At 38.7% G+C, this 17,447-nt stretch overlaps 2 protein-coding genes across 4 annotated transcripts in view; one reads left to right on the top strand and one right to left on the bottom strand.

Moving 5' to 3' along the window:
• Positions 1–5,994, top strand: part of SOS1 (SOS Ras/Rac guanine nucleotide exchange factor 1) — a 148,979-nt gene extending 142,985 nt beyond the window's left edge. For both annotated transcript variants that reach the window (XM_082851863.1, XM_082851862.1), the window contains 2 exons: positions 21–139; positions 1,057–5,994. In XM_082851863.1, coding sequence (XP_082707989.1) covers positions 21–139; positions 1,057–1,548 — 611 coding nt within the window. In that variant the 3' untranslated portion in view covers positions 1,549–5,994. The remainder of the gene's footprint in view (positions 1–20; positions 140–1,056) is intronic.
• Positions 5,995–13,544: 7,550 nt separating this feature from the next.
• The window catches only part of ARHGEF33 (Rho guanine nucleotide exchange factor 33), a gene marked incomplete at its 3' end in the record, with an annotated part of 48,073 nt that continues 44,170 nt past the window's right edge, over positions 13,545–17,447 (bottom strand). Inside the window, exon 16 of one of the 2 annotated variants that reach the window (XM_082851873.1) lies at positions 13,545–13,723. In XM_082851873.1, coding sequence (XP_082707999.1) covers positions 13,594–13,723 — 130 coding nt within the window. Of the gene's footprint in view, positions 13,724–15,503; positions 15,556–17,447 lie in introns of those variants that run through there. The other variant, XM_082851874.1, reaches the window with a different exon arrangement.

Below are 17,447 nucleotides of genomic sequence, written 5' to 3'. Positions count from 1 at the left end.
AAAAATTTAACATCCTACAGGATCTGCTTCAGTATCATCTATAAGTTTAACCAAGAGCACTGATGAAGTGCCTGTCCCCCCTCCTGTTCCTCCACGAAGACGACCAGAATCTGCCCCAGCGGAATCTTCGCCATCTAAGGTAAAGTAGAAAACCTTGTTATCTGGAAACTGGAATCATTACAGTTACATTATAATCAATTGCTTGTGTCTGGTTTAGTTCTAACTGAATTAGGTTGATACTCAGAGTATTTGGGCTTAATAGAGTTTAAACAAGGATTAAGTATGGATTTACGATGCAGTAATGTTTATTTCCTTTCTTCTGAAAGCAGTTTTTTGGTAGGTTTTCAAAACCCTTGTAAATCTAAATTATGGGTACTGTCAAGAAAAAAGTTTAACCTATAAATGTAAGAGTAATGCAGTCTCAAACAGTTCTTTAAAAGATACAAGAGAGAGAGAAGGAAAGAGGTCTGAAGCTTTATATGAAAGCACATTTTAAATGAAATGGTATCTTAGTGCTAAATATTACCTATCTGAACCTTTAATAGGTGAATGTGGCATGCTTTTAAGTGGGATTTTCATGAAAATTCTGGGTCAGAAGAGACCTTAAAGGCTCATAATAGCTATTTTTTCTACCTCTTGGAATTTCTTTCTTTGCCAGTTGTTAACATGATTCAGTGTTCTCAGTGTCCAGAGAGCAGAGCACCTGGGCAAGTCAAGACACTCTTTGCAGAATATCATGAAATGTTAATATAGTAAGTTTAAAATTGTAAAGTTGACAGGTAATTTATGTTAAATGGAAATGATCTTATATTAGATTCAATAATAGGTAAGCAGTAGCAAATAACAAAATTTTGAGAAAAATAAAAACACTGAGGGAAAAATAATTTTAATGAATGAACTGCCATAACCTCCAATTTTTAAAACATGGCAAAACAACCTGATCCACATCTAGGGTTCTTCCAATAGCATATTTGAAAACCCCAGCTTAATTCTTAATATATTCATGGTGCTACATAAATTATTAATAAATGTCTTTTTTTTTCCCGTTTATGTTAGATCATGTCTAAGCATTTGGACAGCCCCCCAGCAATTCCTCCTAGGCAACCCACATCAAAAGCCTATTCACCACGATATTCAGTATCAGACCGGACCTCTATATCAGATCCTCCTGAAAGCCCTCCCTTATTACCTCCACGAGAACCCGTGAGGACACCTGATGTTTTCTCAAGCTCACCACTACATCTCCAACCTCCCCCTTTGGGCAAAAAAAGTGACCATAGTAATGCCTTCTTCCCAAACAGCCCTTCCCCCTTTACACCACCTCCTCCTCAAACACCTTCTCCTCACGGCACAAGAAGGCATCTGCCATCACCACCATTGACACAAGAAGTGGACCTTCATTCCATTGCTGGGCCGCCTGTTCCTCCACGACAAAGCACTTCTCAACATATCCCTAAACTCCCTCCAAAAACTTACAAAAGGGAGCATACACACCCATCCATGCACAGAGATGGACCACCACTGTTGGAGAATGCTCATTCTTCCTGAGTTCCTCTGTACCAGGATGTACATTTTCCTGGCCCCAAATCCATTGCTGGCGATGGATGCACTGAACGTGCCAGCACTGAGGAGTTAAAATGAGAACTCCAAACACTAACGACTCTACTTCAAGATGCAGTATAAGACAATGAATTTTAACCTAGATGTAATTATAAAGTGAAAATGGTGTTCGTTTAGAATATGGAAAGACTGATCTAGAGGAAGTGGACAACTGATTGCACCTGAAAATCAAGTAAAGGGAACTTTCTCCAGCCAGTAGGCAGGAGTCCTCTTTTTGTGAAGTGATCTTTATCATTAAAGGGATGAAAAACACAGTCTAGTGTCCAGCAGGCCCACATGATGACAGTTTTTGTAATTCAAAATATTATGCACTTTTTAAAAAGAAATCTTAAACAGGGATCTTCAAATCCTCCTTTGTTTTCCTTTGCTTTTGTTTGTCCTACTTTAGAATATTTTCTTAAAAATCATTCAGAGGACTGTGAGGAAAGGCTGTGGTACCTGACCTTGTTGGAATCAAGGCCCAGCACTGTACTACAGTCCTGTTTACAGATTATTACAGTGAATTGAATGGGTACCGAGGCTTCACCAAAGAGGTACTTTTTTTTTTTTTTAAGAATAATTATACCGATTTTAAGAGCATTCCCCTACCCACCCTCCCTACACAAACAAAATGTGGTGGTGTTGCCTTCAAACAAGAGAAGTTTTGTGTCATTAACAATGACAGAAGAACTTTTAAAACAATGTAACTGTCAAGTATATGATTTACATTTAGGAGACTGTTAATCTATGCTAGATTGTCATTTTCCCCCCTTTTCCCACAAAAGTTTACTGGTAATCCATGTCATGGCTTGTAGCTGTCCCTCTAACCATACTATGGAAATGCAGTCATCCAGTGTGAAAGGAGTACTTGCTGGGCATCGCTGACACCGTTCATGTTTTACTAATAGTTGAGTGATCAGCATATCTAGAATTACCTTGCATTGCCTAAATCATGTGTATATAGTGAATGTTATATAATATACCTGGCAGGTCTGTTTTAATTTAATTGAATAAAGATACAAATACTTTGTTTGGCTGGCATATATTAAATTATTATATGAGAAAATGGTTGATTCTTATTTCTTTCAGTTGAAACACACAAACACTAAGCATAAAAGCACGTATTGTGGTACGCCTTGGTTTCTAGTTCTGGATGTATGTATTCATCTTAAAGAATGATCTAAAGTTGCAGTTTGGCATGTAGGAAAATATTTGGTTAGAATAGGATGGGTATCTTTTAAGCAGAGCTTTGTAAGGTTTTTAATTTCCTAGGTAGCATGTATAAAGTCTGTTAAAGTTTATATTAAACATTCTACCTTGCTTGAGGTCTTTGCTCTTTCGGAACTATTCGTAATAGAACATCTACCTACATCATTAATATCATATGGATTATTCATTAAGCCTATGTACTGATCTTCTGAGTCTAACAAATACTGTGATTGAAATGCATGCAACTTGTTGAAGAGAAAAAGTGTTATTAATCTCCACTATAGTATCTGTGAAGTGTGCAGTATTCCATCCTTAGAGAGTCATCAGTTTATCAGTATATGCATGTGTCCTCTGAATAATGAAGCAACATTTCAGCAATTCTGTTAACGATGCCATTAGAGACATTTTTAGAAGTACTGCATCATGGTGGAAACCTAGTACTTTAATAATTTTCTGTGATATTTATTAGAGCATTAAATGTACATCACAGTAGTACAATATATAGTCCTTTAAGACCAGAGTGTTGGTTGCATCATCATTTAGCAGTCCATCCTGTCATATACTTTATTTATTTGTTAGAGTTGAATCATTTTTTTCTAATATTTGTACCATTCCTATTATGGTAGCCACTTTTCTCTTTGTAAAATGTCTCCTTTTAAAAGTCTCCCCCCAAATTAATTTCAAATCTCCTCTTGTATGCAGAGTGTCCATAAGACCATTCATTCAACAAGTATTTATCTAAGCCTACTTACTAGTGCTGCTACAATTAATCATAATACACATTCCAGAATTTCCATGACTTTTTATTAGACCAGCCACATCGTCCCTAGGATTTCCCTTTATATGTCTTACGCACACTTCTCTTTTTAATTACCCCACCCCCACTCCAAATGAGAACCTGAGAAAAGTCCCATTGGAGCCCATTCAGTATCTCTCTGGCCAGTGTGTTAGCCTTCAACAAGGTGTAATGACCTCTTTTCAACCTGCCTGATTGTATAAAGAAAAAAAACTCAGATTTGAAGTTCTAATCATACTTCTCCCAAAGGGAAGCATTCTTCTACCCTCGTGGTTCTAGGTGACCGCTTCACTGTGCATCAGCTTTACATGCATTGTGGATAGAGGATATTTTTATTCTGAAGTGTAAAATTTGGGTAAAAATATTTTCTGCAGTGGTAACTGATTAGAAAAATTCCAGTTGGATGCCCTTCAATGGAGTTGAGAAAACTGTATCCTTGCCTTCTTCACATGTGAAACATTAACTAGCTGGCAGACTTATTCTTTGTAGTAACTAAAATTTCCAGGGACAGGAAGTGGCTGAGAAGACAAATGCATCACCACAAAATTCTGCTTTTGAATTCAGGACATTACAAGACAGTCAATGCAGCGTGACTTTTCCTAAATCACCTTCCAAAATATGGAACGTTTCTTTTAGAAATGTAAGTGCTCTTAGATGTTTCATTTTCTTTGGATCACAAAATGAAGAAAATATTTCAAGGTTGAATTTACCTAAATGGGCTGATAACCAATATAATAGAAAGGGAGGCTTTTCACATCTAAATACTTTTAAAAACAGGAAAAGATAAGTATATGTTTCTAAATTTATTGAAAGACAGGTTAATTACTCTTCCCAGATCTCCAAATGTGTTTTAAGACTACAAATTAGGAGGAAATGTACAAAGGTCAAAAGTTTGCTTAATTAAAGGTTGTTGGGTATCAAATTATGTGTTTAGTAGGTTACTGTGCTCTAACAACTCAAGAACGTTTTAATGTATCTGAATTTAGCAAGGAGCATGCCACGCTAATTATACTCCAATTAACAGAACAGTGTAGTGAACTAGTACTATTTCAGTTGGAGGCTATATTATGGTTCTAAATTCCTTAATGTGTTTTTTCTGTACATCAAAAATTAGGCAAACCAAAAATTAGTTGGTATCTATGATCACAATCTTGTCTTAATTCTGAAATTTAGCTCACATTAGTCATGTACCTCATCATTTGTCTTTTCATGACAGCTTAAATTCAGAGTTTTAAGTGGCTCAGCAAAACAGATAATGGAAATGGGGGGAGGTGTCTCAATTTATTAGTGTTATACATATTGAGGAAAACCTTTTTTTTTCCCTCCAGATTCAGAAAGAAAAATTTAACCATTTATTTCTCGGTATTCTGCTGCTATAGGTAGGTTCACTTATTCTTTTAACCTATATTGTATGACTGTCGTACAAGTGTAGGTCCTGTTGTGTTGCACATAAATCTTTACCAGTAAAATAAGCATCACAGGGTTAATACCAGTTTGTCTGAAAGAATTATGCAGTAAAATTATTTATAAGGGAAAGTGATGACTTAGTTTATTTATTCAGTATTTTTCTTTTGAAACATCTCATTACTTTTAAAAGCATTTCAAAATTCCTTATACATGAGCCAGTGAAATATTTTGAGCGCTAGTTAAGAAAAGCATGAAGTCTATGATAAATCTAAACAAAAGCACTTGTAACTTGTTTTGTAAATTTCATGCCTTATTTTCCATTTTTGACACCATAAAGTGCATTTTCTGTCAACTGTGAGCAAACTTCCCTTTTGCCTTTAATGAAAATAGTGCATTAAGTAGCCAATTGCTGCAAAATTATAAAGCAAATTAGCTAAAGGTGGATCACATTGGACTACCACTCAAACAAGATGCATAGTGGATGGAAGTCACATGTGGTGTGGCTTTATAGGGAGAGTGCACCTGTGCCAGATGCATGCCACTTTCCGTAGCTGCCAAATGTGCCTTTAATTAAGAACATCTCTGATTTTTTTCTTCAGATCAAGTCAGCATTTGGGGGCGGGATCAGGGCAGGGGACTTTGGGGTGCAAATATCTGGTGAAACCCACCAGAGAAGAAGCCTTTGTTTGTCAAAGTGACACGAATAACTTCAGTTGAAACGTGTTTATGTATATATATGTGTATTTGCCTTTGTTTAGTAGCACGGTTATTTGCTAAAATAATTGTCCAAAAAATTGCTCTGTCAGTCCTACTCTGATGTAAAAACAAAGTTTGGTCTATACATCTAATATGGCCTTTGTACCTAACCATGTTCGTAGGTAATCTTTGTACTCTGTGTGCAGCAGTATTTGGTTTGCATTTAAAGTGAAAATAACGGCTGTTATTTTTCTGGCATTACTAAGATAAACCGAAAAATAAAAAAAAAAAAAAATGCCTTACATAGCCCACAAGTGTATTATTTTTGCATGTATTTATTTTAGAAGGCAGTATTTTAATGTCATTAGTGATTCTCATTTTAGCTCATACTTTCCATAGAAATAGTTTGCTCTTAATCATGGTCTTGCTTTGGAGGCGCTTTTTCCTGTATCACAGTATTATAAAAGAAGTTGAATACTTCCTTCTGTATCAAGCTCTATGATTGTAGTGAGTGGGAGGCCCTTGGGATGAAAATTAGTACTTTAGTGACCTTGGGTGTCACCTGGATGAAGCTGCAGGGGAGGGCTGAGGCATTTGTATTCCATAAAAGAAGTTTTAAGATACCACAGCCCCTCAAAAGGCAGGTTTTGCTGAGACCTGCTAGAACATGGCAGCCTGATTCAGCAGTTCTTTCTAGGCTTGGCATAAAAAGATACAGCTTACAGTTGTACACTGTAAAGAATCATGCAAATATGAGCTCATTCATGGTGAACTACAGAATGTGAAAACTAATGAATCCTTAAGAGATCTAATACCCTTATTTTAAAATTGAAGTAAGTGACATGACTTAGCCAACATCATGTGACAGTCAGTGATTGAGACCACTGACTCAACTTTGATTCCTGGTATTTGGAGGACTGCTTTCAGGAATAGTCAAAATTCATTGTTTTGTTTTTTTTTTCACCCCTGGTTTAAAGACACAAAATCATCAGTTTGTACAAATTCCATTTGTAGGCCACTGTGAAATCCAAGTATGTATTATTGAGTATATTCTAGATAATCAATTTAAAAGCTATAGGAAAATAACGATATTGATTAGTCAGACCTGATTCCAAATTTGCTCTTAAAACATCACTTCTTTTCAATTTTAACCAGGTGGTTTGTTTTTTTACTTATTTTAGTCACTAGCTCATCACAGATTCAGGGCACTTAAGACTCTAGGGTTCGGCCACCAGCAGAGCCTACCTTTTTGCAGATAGATGCATGTAGCAAGGAGGGCTTTGATAGAGTACAGTTCCAAAAAAGCAGTTTATAGCCATTCTACTATTTTAGGGCTCTTGATTCTTATTGGAGGCAAGAAGAAAACTACAGCCCATTTTTAGAAGCTGGTTTCTGTACCTTCATGACTCATCTAGAAAAGGAAAAACTGTGGTGGTGGAGTACAACAAGCAGGTGCTTTGGAATCAAATCTCTGTGTTCACATTCTGGCCCATGACTTACTAGATGTGTGACTTTGGAGAAGTTATTTAAATAATCTGAGTCTGTGTTTCTTCATCAATATTTGAGGTCATTAGATCTACTCTTTGGGACTGTTGTGAGGTTTAAAGGGTAGTATGTATAAAACCCAATGCCTTTCACAGAGTGAGTACTTAATAGTAACAAAAGATATGAGGGATGTGTTTTCAGAGTTTGCCTGCTTTTAGATATCTTTTAAGAGGTTGATGGTTCATCCTGAAGTTCCCATAATTTGATTCTTTACCATACAGCTTCCTTTGATGTTTACACTTAAATTGGTTTTGAGTGACCTTAGTTATAAGCATTTGTTAAGGGCCCATCTGACTATTCAACAAATATTTATTGTTTCAAGTACAGTTTTGATGTTAGGAATATAGCAATGAACAAAACAGACAAAAATCCATATCATGGGATTAATAATCTAGTGAGGAAATGTAGACAATAAGTAATAAGAACAAATAGATATATGTTAGAATGTTGTAACTGCTATGAACAAAAAAGCAGGCAGGACAAGGTGACTGGGAATGTAGGGGCAGGGGAAGTGAAACCTAACCAGGATGGTGAGAGCCAGCCTCATGGAGAAGGGGACATACGAGTAAAAACTTGAAGGAGGTGCAGGAATGAGACATTGCAAGTATCTAGGAAAAGAATATGTGAGGTCACAGGGAACAGTCAATTCAAAAGCCCAGAGGCAGGAGCATATACTTAATATATCTGAGGAATAGCGAAGCTACTGGTCTGGAGAGGAATGACTGAGTGAGCAGGCGGTGCCGTCAGAGGTTTAATGGGTCCAGATCACTTCTAATGACTTTAGCTTCTGTTTGAGAGAAAGAGAGCCCTTAGAGGGTTTGAGCAGAGAAGTGACGTGATCTGATTTACATTTTAACATGATCACTCTGGCTGCAGTGTTCAGAAGAATTAGGGGTTAAGAGTGGGACTAGGGAAGCTGGTCCAATAGAAGGCAGATCGGCCAGGGCGACAGCAGAGGAGGTGGTGAGAAGAGGTCACCGATAGACTGGATGTTGGGTTTCACAGAATTGTCAAGGATAACTTCCAGATTAGCGGCCTGAGCAACTGGAAGGACAAAGTTACCATTAACGGAGGTGGGGAAGATTTGGTTGAAGCAAGCTTGGACATGATAAGCTCAATAAATATATAAGACTCCCGAGAGGTGCCAAGGAGGCAGCTGGAGATGTGAGTCTGGAGTTTGGGAGAGAGTTAGGGGTTCAAGATACAAAATTGGGAGTCACTTTTGTAAAGATCATATTTTAAAGCCAGCAGTCCAGATAAGATCACCAAAGAAATGAGTACAGCCTGGAAAAAAAAAAGAGATCTAAGCAAAGAGCCCTGGGGCTTTGTAACCTTAAAAGGAGGAGAGAGCCGCCTCACTCCCGACCAAGTAGACCAGGAAGGAATGAAGGAGAAAACCAGCAGCCTGTTGCAGCCTTGAGGCCTAGTGAAGCAATTACTGATATTTCCGAAGAAGGAAGTGATCAGTGCCTCAAATGCTATTTGATGGGCGAGTAAAACAACTAAGAATGGACCATTCATTTAGCAAGGGTGAAAATCACCGATGATGCCCTTGACAAGAGTAGTCAGGGGAGTGCTGTGGGTGGAGTGAGTTTAATGAGGAATGGGAGGAGAGACGCGGAGCAGTTTGGTCTTTCAGGTTTTACATAAAAGGAAGCCGTGAACTGAGACAGAGTTAGAACCTTCAAGAGAAGGTTTCTTTTGCTTAAAATGAAAGAAATAAGAGCGTGTTTGTATGCTGAAGGGTTTGTACCAGTTGAAAAGGAAAATGTGATGATGAGAAGAGGGGATGCGATCTAGTGTGAAGTGGAAACAACACACTTAGAAACACAGATGGGATCCACAGCAGTCCTTCACGTAGATCCCACAGTCTTCAGATGAACAGGTTTACGTACATGAGGAAGAAACACAACACATTCAGTCTTCTTGCTAAGAATTAGAGCACTGAATGCTGCTATCTCTGGAGGCAATGAGGCAAGAAGAAGGAATAAAAACATCTCTATAGATATTTAATAAGTTTGATAACATTAAAGATTGTACACTAAGCTCTTTGAAAGCAACAATAAATTTTGGAAAATAAGTTATTTGGTTTAGGTACAAAAATATTGACTATTTTGAATGTCTGACAATTTTCCAAAACAATATTTTCTGCACTGCTTACAGCACATCCTTATGTTCTTGTGTTTAAAACTTAGTGTCACACATCAATTTCTAATTTTTTCCCTTAAAATATAGAGGTGTCTCTCCATCAATTTTCTCAACCTTTTTTTAAGCTGTTTCCCTTTTTGAAAAACTCTTTCTCAACCGTTTTTCTGTCAACCTCTCCCTACCATGTGAGATCCACTGGCCTCTCTGCATAGATATTCGGATGCTCACAGGCTGAGTAGGGCATGCACATCTTTAATTTAAATCAGCTCTCAGGATATGAGAGTCCCAAGTGTCCCCAGAGCACTACTGTTTTAGGCTCAGGAAGAAAGTTATTTATGGTGATATTTCAAGAGAAAGTCTAGTCTGAAAACTAGACTTAATCTTATTATACAACTTAATGTTAAGACATTAATTTTATCATGTTTCTAAGTGCATGCAATTGATTATGTAGAATATACAGTCAATTTTACTACTTTATTATAAAAAACACTGATCATGTATATATGTATATTTTTAATCAAAATCTTACTATATATAATAGTAAGGTCACAGATGGTAAATTAAATAATTCAAAAAGAATTATTTGGGTTTTCATGAACTATCAGTTTTCTGTAACCCAAGGTAAGTATAATCCTTTATTCTGTCCTAAAATTCAATCTATGTTTAGAATCTGAGTGCTGTGGTTTATATACTAAATCATTCAATTTATTCGTCTAAGAAGTAGTGGCTTTAAAATTTCAGTGGGCCGGGCTTCCCTGGTGGCGCAGTGGTTGAGAGTCTGCCTGCCAATGTAGGGGACACGGGTTTGTGCCCCGGTCCGGGAAGATCCCACATGCCGCGGAGCGGCTGGGCCCGTGAGCCATGGCCGCTGAGCCTGCGTGTCTGGAGCCTGTGATCCGCAACAGGAGACGCCACAACAGTGAGAGGCCCGCGTACCGCAAAAAAAAAAAAATTTCAGTGGGTCAAAGAATCACCTGAGCACATTTAAAATGCAGATTCATGGGCCCCACTCTGAAATATTCCAGTAGAGTGGGACTGAAATAGTACCCAGGAATCTGCATTTTCACAAGTGCCCTCATAGGGAAGATAGTATATTAGGACAGACTTGAAGGAGGTGAGAGAATATGACAGACACGAGGTGCTATAGAAACACTGTTCAAAGGGTTTTCCCTGAGCAAGAAAGAGGCTTTGTAATTTCAAGCAAACTATGTCATATGATGAAATACCCCACCACATGGAACCTCAGAGTGTTCGTCCGTAAATCCCCAGCTCTCCAAGGTCCCAGTTCTGGCATCAGAAAAGCAGGACAATCCTTGCTTGGGGTTCCATACAGACCCCACAGGAACACAGAAGGGACCTGTGGCCACTGCCAGCCTTGCAGAAATAGCCACTTCATCTTTTGGTGGAATGCTTCTCTCTGCTTATTCACTCAAACACTTCCAGGAGCTGTCTGTGCTCTCCTTCTCTGGAAGGACTGGAGGCAACAGATTTTATCAATTGCCAAAAGCTCTTTCCCACCCTGACTTCATCCCTAGCGCAACATTACATTAAATATCATTAAATGTCCTAGCTCCTCTGTCAATTTACAGTACTACCTAGAAAGATTATGAAATGGGTCAGTACAGCACAGAAAAGAGTAGCAAACTTTTTTATTTTTAATGGAGAGATGTTTTCTAATGCTAGATGCTATGACAGTGGCAGTGGTGCCTTTACCGGCTTCTGAAGACAACTGTATTTTATTTCCTTTGCGATTGATAGTTTTCTTTAAAAAAAAAGAAAAATGAAAGGCAGGAAAGTAAAGTGACAACCCTGAAACTCTTTGGCAAATTATGAGTAGAAATTAATTTCTGTGGCCTCTATATTTTAGAGCACCAACATTAACGTTGGCATCAACCGCTTACTAAGCACCTAGAATTCTAGAGGTGGAAAGAATTTCAAAAGATACGGTACAGCTCCTGCCCTTGCAGAGACTTACATTGTTGTTGGAAAGACAAGACACACAGATCAAAAGATAGACAAGTTACACCACTAGAGGCCACGGAAAGACGAGGAGGCTTAAACTGGGTCTTGAACATTAGCAGAGAGGAAGGAGGCCAGAGTAAAGACATGAAGCAAGAATGAGCCTGAGCGAGGTGCGTGGCTTGCCAGGAAACAGTGACAGCCCAGCTTAGCTGAGGTACAGTAGTTCAGTAGCACTGCAAAGAGGGAGCTGGTAGCCAGAGAGAAAACCTGGAGCTGCACTGGAGAGAGAGAGCCTTGAATGTCAAGTCAAAGAGTTTGGAATTTGACTACAGACAAATAAGAACAGTCAAAGAGTTTAACACAAAGCAATATTTGGGAATATTCACATGTTAAGAGATGTGTGGGGATTGATGGGGGCAGTTAGAAAGCTACCAGAAAAAAATCCAGATATCAGATGATAGAGACCCAGAGAGTAGCAGCATTAATTATTACTAGTTTTATAGGCTGCTTTCCTAAAATATTACTAAATTGAGTTGTGTTACAGATGTAGCATCAAGATTTTTCAAAGGGTGTTATCAAAATGAAACTTTGGGATGTATGTGAATATTTTTGAAACCATCCCAGTAATTGATCATTTTTATGATAAACAATATGAAGGGGAAAGAAATTTTGTTTTTTACATTTTATTTAAGAGGTTATGTCTCCTGTTTCACTTTTCATGTCCAGTCAATTTCACACTATGCTTTTAAGCACTGTCCCCAAAAACATCTTTGGCCTGATAATAGAAAGAAATCTAATTTCAGAGGAGTTCATTAATTTGAAAAGCTTGGCTTCAAATATTATTGGAAACTCCAAAAAGTTGGCAGTGATCCTGTAACTGTTCCAGACTCCTACTGTTCCAAATGCTAATAGATGGGTTCCTAATTAGTCGTCAGACAAGGAGAAGAAAACTTGTAACACAAGTGAAACTTCCCCTATTTTATCAAACAGTAGTCACTAGAGGAACAGCCTCTGGAGAAGCCAGCTGGAGCACCAAGATTCTGAATGAATAGTAACCTATGCCCCTAATTAGAGAGAACTGCTGAGAAATAGAGACAGATTGTTTCAACCTAATTTTTTTCTGTTACGATTCTGATGTTTGGGGCATGTCAAGGATGTGGGCCATCTTGGGCATACCTATGTGGAAAGAGAGTACATTTTATTGACCCCATAGCCAGGCAAGCCTCATTGCAATGATTTCTCTGCCTGCACTGTAAGACCTTTCTTTACAACTTACTTCTGGAAAATAGAATAAGGTAACGCTAGTGCTAACTTTTCATTCCGACTTGGTGTTTGTAGCAACCACTGTGTATAAGCCATTAAAGTACTGATGTTGGTGACAAAATCAGTGCTTTTTCCCAGTCCATATGGTCATGAGTGTGTGTGACACTCAGGATCACTGGTGGATCTTTGAATCCTCAGTACTCAGTAAAACACCGACTCTGGATTCGTTCCCATCTGCAGCACAACCCACGTGAGGGAAAATGTTTCTTTGGCCTCCCAGTTTCTAGAAAAATCACTGTTCCCTGCACTGATTTTCATAACCATAGAACAAGAGGAATACTACTCTTAAGGTTCTTTTCCTATTTGGAGATCAATATGTCTTTAAGCTTTGAACCTTCTGTGTCATGGTTTAAGCACAAATTTTCCACAACTCATATTTGCAATATGTAAAGTACAATTCTATTAACTGATCCTTTGCCTTAAGGGATGTTAGGTGTTTGCCTTGGGGTTTTTGAAAGACATATGGCAAGACAGAACTGGCCCCTAACATAGTGTATATTAGTCTGAGAACACTGGGATGAATTAATACGCTAAATGCCTAGGAAGCATGAAATTCACATCCATGTTAAATATGAACATGCTCAATATTATACTGGGGGAATGACCTCAAGGTGGAAGTTTCTGTTCTTACAAACGTTTATTTTCCTCCAAATTTATTGTGTTTTTCTGTAATGCTGTGAAAAGTCTTCATTTCCCTTTTCCCAGGTGTTGTTCAAAAAGCAAGCTCTCAAGCACAGACTAATCTTCATCTTTTCAATGTCTTGTCTGTTGATATAGTTTCATATGTAAGTATTTATATTAGTTTTCCTCAGGGATTTATACATCAATATATATATATATTCCTACACAGATATATACAAGCTTTTTATCCTCATCTTACCACTTGACAATACAACTGTAAGTATGTTTTACACAGCTGTTCCTTGGTCAAGGTCATTTGCAAGAGCAAGTCGGTTTCTGAAGAAATCTTGTTTGGTGGGTGAAGGATCCATTGAGGGGTTCTCATTAGTTTTTTCCCTGTATTCTGATCCACTGGACCTAAAATCTCAGCACACAGATAAAGTACAGGTTGATTTGGTTTTAATTGTTTTCAAATATTTTATCTATCCAAATTGTTTTGCAATTGTAAAACAGTTGCCTCCTAGATCTGGAATAATTTTTAACTTCCCCTGAATTTCATGACTCAGGACATGTGTAACTAAGATTTGCAGTGAACATAAAGAATTTACCTTTCTAATGCTTTATGGGGACAGTTGTGACAATTGTGTATGTCAGTGTAAGAAACTGTGTAATAACATTGTAAAAGGGGAATAAAGGCTTAGAAAATTTAATAAATCCTATTTTGATTCGATCAAGTAACTACTCCACAAATTAGCAAGGCCCTTAAATTTTAAGGGATGGAATTCATTGTTCTCAACCAAGGTTATCAAGGGCCTTTACTTAATTTGGGCATTACATTACAAACTCTTGCTTTTGCTTGTTTTCATTTTAAAATGAAAAATTTATTGAAGCCAACCACACATATATGCTACATTTGGTAGAATGCAGAAATTAGTACAGTAATCAGATTAGGGAGATTCTATTATCTCAACCACCACATAGGAGACCAAGCCCAATCAAGAGGCAACAACTCAAAACAGTCCAATTGAGTCCCCAGTCGAGGGTGTATTCTTCCTTTCTCTTGGTTAAGCCAGTTGGGTAATCCATTCCAGCTCTGCACCTTCTCCAGTTTGTTCATGTCAGAAGTCCCTAGAGGGAGGAGGCTTTCTGGAAATAACCTCTGATAAACTAGGCTGGGGCCCTTTGGCTAGCTTAAACCCTGAGCTAAAATGAGTAAAACTAGCCCAGTGACTTAAGAACCAATATCAAAAGACCTCATGCAAGGTGTGGGACAGTGACATTAGACATGAAGTTCTTTGTCCAAAGCTCCTGCACAACTGAGCACGTTCTCCATATGCCAAGGCAGAGTCAGGCATGCTTCCACTATCCACAAAAGAAAGATAAGTTCTTTCACTATCACTGATACGCTTTGAGTGTCCTCATTCTTGCTATTAGATAAGTTAATTACGACTATCATTTACTGAATTAATGGGGCAGAGTTCAAACTCCTTTACATTATTCAAGGAAAGAAGCTGGAGCCACACAAAGGCTAAAACCCTGATGTCTGGAAGCCTGATGACTGATTGGATTTTTTTACTTTTTGCCCTGATATTTGGTATCACAGATGAAACCCTAGCTGCCTACCACACTCTCTACATCTGGTCAGTAAGGAGCACTTTTCAGTTTATCCCAGTGCATATTCTCTATCCAACCCGAGTACATCTGGGTATTCATTCAATAAGATGACAGCCGAGTGGGGTGAAAGTCCTCTTCCTTTTCAGCGCAGAAGACCCCCTGGAACTCTCCCTTGAGACCACCTCCACAGGTCCCACCCTGAAGCTCCAGGCCTTCTCTCAGAACTCCCAGCTACCTCCAGTTCAGATCTTCCCTGGTTAGTACACTGCACCCAAAATGTTAGGAAGATAGATTTTTGACCATGTCCTTCTTTCCCCATATCTTCTGTTATCCAGAAGACTAAGAATGCCTAAAGTTTGGGGGGCAGGAAGTAGGAAGCAAGATTTGAATCTGGCTGGTGTTTCTTAATTGTTTTCCCACATGACGGTTTCTCATCAGAAAGTCATTGCTCAAAACTTAAAATCTTTACCTTCCGTTTCCCCTCTTAGCTATGTCTGATCTCTCCAAAACCCAACATGTCATACTTTGATGGTTCCAACATGCAACTGTTTCATGTTTACCTGGAAATGGGAAAGCTTTGATGTCACCACCAGCCCCAAGGACCACAGAAATCTTCACCAGTTGCGTTCCCATTTCTGAAACAAATGCCAAAATCGCCCTGTCTAGTTTTCAAGGTCCACAAACTCAGCTTAGTTTTTTCTTTAACTGCTCTTCTCACAAACCACCTTCTCTATGTCTGCAGGTGTGTGAATGGCTCCACAGTTCTTGATATTAACTAACAATTAACTAATGGCTAACTTGTTAATCATTTTCAAAATCCAGCATTCTCCTGTAGCTATGACTAAAAGCTCATTTTTATCCTTTTAAAGATATTTTTAACTGGTTTCTTTCTAATGAAATATGGCCACCTAAACTCATGGACTCCTCCAAAGGTGTGGCTCTCGAGTAATGCATACCTAAATTACTGAGACGTAAGCTGCAGAATCTAGGAGAAAGCTAGTGTATTTGCTTTTATCCCCTTTCTCGATAAAACAGAAATGGCTTTTGAGTTCCTGGGACCATTTTGGCTGACTGCAGGGCAGAACTGGGAACACATAAAGGGCTAGGAAGGCAAACGCTTGCTGGGTAAGGGTAGGACGGCACCTAGTACATTCCGACACAGCCATCCAAATAATTGACGGGAAAGAACGGACCTGTCGCTAACTTTCCTTCCACTCAACTGACAAGGATGAAGAAAAATCACAAGTTGGGTGGGTCATACAAGTAGCAGTTTGCTATGGTAAGCCTTAAAGTTTGTTTGGAGCGGGGGAAGGGAGGAGGGCTGGAATTAGTGCTGCAGGACCCTCTGACTTAAGAAGGGTTGGTTTTCTGATGGAAAGACTCCGCCTTGAAAGCTTTAGGAACATGCAGATGGAGAAGTAAGGGAGCAGGGGAACACCCATCCTGTCGGCCAAATCAGTTGGCCCAGGTAATCAACAGGGTGACAAATGAATGTTCATTTAATGTATATCTGTAGAGGGGTTACTATGTTCTAGATACTAAACCTTGTAGCTAGGTTACATTTGGATCGTAAGCTCCTAATGACAGTACCTAGAACACTGAAGATCCTTAACTTAGTGACTGATATCCAGTGACCTACTGAGTAACATCTGTAATCAGGTTTAAGTAAATGTTATCCTTTCAGCCATCTCCTTCAGTTTTCAAGTTATATAAGGAAGTGAAATGGTAAATGAGAGAGAACCCCAAAGTGGGTAAGCATGGAGAAAGAACTTGAGATAGGCTCTAAGGAGGCAGAGAAGAAGGTGAGGGTAAAGTTATCAATTGATTCTTTAGTAGTCCTTTCTATTGCATGGTCTGTTCCATAGCCAAGGCTGAGTAGATGCAAAGACAGCTGACAGGACACGAAGTGGATTCACTGACAATCATATGGGGCCCTGCAGAAGTGCTCTCTCTGCAGTGTGTGGTTAAGAAAATAAGAGATTCTGATGCAACTGGTAGAGGGAGGGTGCTGACTGGGAAGGAGACACTCTGAGGCATGTGAGTTACAAAGTGCTAAAGAGGAAGAAATGGGTGAGGAAACAGAATTAATCATTTGGAAGCCATACTCTTTGTCTTCCACTCCCCCCAGAGTTGAGGATAAAAAGAGAAAGCATCTACATTCCCTGCCCCTAAGCTGTTTTACGTAACCCTTTTTCCCCCATGCACACCCCCAACCAAGACTACTTATTAGCTTAAGTGCAAGATTTATATATAAAGATGAAGTAGCATCTGTCTCAGGCTTCAGGACAGTCTAGATGTAAGTTTTTGAAAGCCTCCAGATAGATCCTTGCAGAATGGGATAGTCTGCCTACCGTCCTGCTCAAAGGCAGGGGGACAAGGATTCAGTCCAGCATCAGTCTATCACATTAGGTCTGTTCCTGTCTTCTAAGAATCGTCATTGAAAATTTTTTAAATCATTTAACATTTTCCAACTTTAAGATATGCAGTCTTTATTCTGACCAATTCTGGGCAGCTCTCAGGGACACAT

This window comes from Leucopleurus acutus, assembly GCF_964270905.1.
Source record: "Leucopleurus acutus genome assembly, chromosome: 12".
Classification (NCBI taxonomy): Eukaryota; Metazoa; Chordata; class Mammalia; order Artiodactyla; family Delphinidae; genus Leucopleurus; species Leucopleurus acutus.
This window is presented reverse-complemented; position numbering and strand designations above follow the sequence as displayed.